This window comes from Austrofundulus limnaeus, unplaced genomic scaffold (assembly GCF_001266775.1).
Source record: "Austrofundulus limnaeus strain Quisiro unplaced genomic scaffold, Austrofundulus_limnaeus-1.0 Scaffold908, whole genome shotgun sequence".
Classification (NCBI taxonomy): domain Eukaryota; kingdom Metazoa; phylum Chordata; class Actinopteri; order Cyprinodontiformes; family Rivulidae; genus Austrofundulus; species Austrofundulus limnaeus.
The window spans coordinates 105216-108440 of record NW_013953310.1 but is presented as its reverse complement, the minus strand read 5'-3'; the positions used below and the strand labels follow the sequence as shown (position 1 = coordinate 108440).

At 43.9% G+C, this 3225-nt stretch overlaps 1 protein-coding gene across 1 annotated transcript in view; it reads right to left on the bottom strand.

The window, feature by feature from the left end:
- Positions 1-212: 212 nt before the first annotated feature.
- The window catches only part of irx5a (iroquois homeobox 5a), a gene marked incomplete at its 5' end in the record, with an annotated part of 4721 nt that continues 1708 nt past the window's right edge, over positions 213-3225 (bottom strand). The window contains 3 exon segments of the mRNA XM_014029463.1: positions 213-805; positions 1433-2184; positions 2798-3203. Of these exon segments, the coding sequence (XP_013884917.1) occupies positions 1472-2184; positions 2798-3203 (1119 nt within the window). The 3' untranslated portion in view covers positions 213-805; positions 1433-1471.

Sequence of the window (3225 nt, the reverse complement as noted above, 5' to 3'; positions counted from 1 at the left end):
GTAATGATGTCTAAATTTGGCATAAAATCGAGCTCATTATGGAGTTCACCACCTGATTGCACCGGATGAAACACGGGAGGTAATTGGGTTAAACGACTGCGCCTTATAGTGTTATTATATCAATTTCCACATTTAGAAACGTGCACACAGATGCAGAATGATACGAGGCCCTGAGCGGACTGCTTTAAGTTCATAAAGAAATGTCACATAAATAAAATATGTATCATTTTTAATCATTCACTCTTACATGTGCAGCATTCAAATCAACTGAACCCGTTTTATTGTTTGRCTGTATTGCAACATCCTTCAAGCAGAACGCAGGCCCTCTCCGCTCCCTCTGCCTTGAAATTTGGAAATAATTACCTTTGGCCCATCTGTCATTGTGCAAAACGGAATTCAAATTTCGCATAGATTAACTGGCTTTAAAGCACTGTCGACACATCAAGCAAAACCAGCTGTTCATCCGAAAATAATGGCTGCAACAACTTCGTTTTTTTTTTTCTCTCTCCATAATTTACTTCAAAGATAATGTGCTGTTCATTTTAAATACAAAAAAAAGCTACATTAAATATACATGTTAGTCTTTAATACAAATAGGCGGCTGCAGCGATTAAGACCATTTCTTGTTACAGTTTAGCATTTAACCATTCAGAAACTTAAAACAAATTATAATGAGGATAAGCATTTACTCAGAAAATAATTGTTCTCAGAATTTGCTTCAACATTGCTCTTATAATTTTTTCTCTGTCTTTTTTTTTCCAAATGCAACCACACAGAAAATAATAAAAATAATAATAATAATAAAATAAATAAACGAAAACATCTGACTCGGGTACATGGAGGGGGTAATAAGGATAAAAAAGGATGAAGGCCAAAAATAAAACAAAAACAAACAAACAAACAAAAAAAAACAGGAAACAAACAGAAACAAGTCTTTCAAACATGGCCAGAGTTCAGGTGGGCGGCCTGGAGACCATACTGTCATGATTCTTGCCTTGGTTAGTGTTTTATGGTTCTCTTCATGTGATATTTTCTCAGTCTGTTTTGTTGTTTGGTATTTTTGTGTTTTATTTTATTTTTTTCCTGTCTAGTCTTCTTGTATTTCCTGTGCCATTTCCTCCCCTTTATCCTCAGTCGGCTTAGTGTTTTTCCAGCCTGCCACTCACACCTGTCCATAGTTTGTAATCACCCAGGTGCATCCACTTGTCACTCATCCTCTGTTGTATTTAACTAGTCTCTTTGAGTCTCAGCTTGTATCTGAATCCTCCAGTCACATTCATGGCCATGTTTACACATATTACATTGGCTTTATTTATGGAAGTTAATTGCTGTCATGTCATCCTTTTTTCATTATTTTGTAAATGTTTTTTTTTTTTCAAGTCCTCTTGTCTGCCTGCATTTTGTGTTCCACCATACCACGGCNAATAATAAAATAAATAAACGTCCGCGGTGAGTGGAAAATATTCAGGTATTAAATATTTGACATACCTTTCTTTAGTTCATAAGGGGAGTCTTTACAAAGATCTACCTGCGTTTGGCCTCTGACTTTCTGGCTCTCTCTTACCAGAGCCTCTGCTCTATTTAACACAGTCTGGTTTAATCCATTGAAATGTGCCGTTGAGCCCGTGGTGACCGAGCCGTGGTTACTGTGGAGGTGTCCAAAAGTGCCACCGTAGTTCGTGTAGCCGGGATAGAAAGGGGCCGTGTAGTACAGAGGCCTGGACAGGACTGTGCTGCTGGGGAGCGGGCACTGCGGGGAGGAGCGGGACGGAGACGCGGTGCTGCCCAGGACAGCGCTCTGACCCAAACCGGGACAAGCCTGCGACGCGTCGCCGCCGCTTCCCTTGCACCTGTCTGAGGACGTGGCGATCTCCGCCAGGGACCAGAGTTTGGGTTTGGGAGCCGAGGGGGGCGAGTGGATCACGGAGGTCACGTTGCTGGACACTGCGGTCGGTGCGTGGCTCAAATCGGACGGCTTGTCTTGCTGCGCGGCGGCCTGGTTCCCCCGGGACCCCGCCGGGGGAGACGAGGTGGTCGGTTTTGCGGTGTCCGGCAGCAGCTCCGTAGTCCGCTCCTCGTGGTCCTTTAACTCCGAGTCGCTCAGGAGGGGGTCCATTTCTTTGCCACGGTTCTCTTCTTTAAATCTGTCACAGCTCATGTCCCCTGGGTTCAGTAGTTTGTGATCTAAAGCGCAAAAATAATAAGAATTACCACCAAATAAGCGTAACATTCACTTGCTTTTAACAAAGCTGAAATAAATATAAACTAACCACACACCCCTGTCCTCTAAAAAAAACAGTAAATGCTGTAAATTTCCTCATAAATGTGCAGCAGATTAAAAAAAAAAGGTCAGTGAACTCCTGTCCAGTTGTTAAACATTATGGCACAAATGGAGTCGTGACTTTACACCTCTAAATCTCATTTTACAGAAAAGTATTTTCTCAGCTAAATGTGATCTCCGAAGTCGTGATAAGCGTGGATGAACACACAAAAACACTTTTTTAGCCGAATTCCCAGCTCCCTTCTGCAGCTGCATCCTTATTATACCGTTAAAGATAAATTGGCTGCTAAACACTCTGCGTCACCAGCAATTTTAGCCCGTGAAAGAGTCAAACGAGGGGAGTTCAAGGTGATTATTATTTAAAGCAATTGTCTCATTATAAATTATATACCACCATTAACCAGCAATCAATTTTGCACCCTGAGTGGAAACGACTGCGATGAAAAATTGATGATTTTCCCCCCTCCTTCTCTCTCTCTCTCTTTTTTCTTATTCTCCCTCCTCGGTAACACCAACCTGCTTCTGTGTCTGTGGAGTCTCCTTTATCCAAAGGCTTGTTTGGCTCGTCGTCGTCGTTTTTCTCCAAGTCGATGTTCTCGTCCTCCTCCTCGTCCTCGCTCCGGTTCCGAGGGGTCCAGGTCATCTTGTTCTCCTTCTTTAGCCTCCTCCTGGCGTTGGCGAACCAGGTGGACACCTGCGTCAGGGTCATCTTGGTGATGATGGCCAGCATGATCTTCTCGCCCTTCGTCGGGTAGGGGTTCTTGCGGTGCTCGTTGAGCCAGGCCTTCAGGGTGGCCGTCGCGTCCCGCGTCGCGTTTTTACGGTACGCGGGGTCACCGTAGGGGTAGGTGCCCAAGGGTGCTGCGTAAGGGTGGTATCCAATAGAGCCGGCCATCCCCGTGGTGTGATCATAGGGCGAGCTCTGAAATAATAATAATAATAAT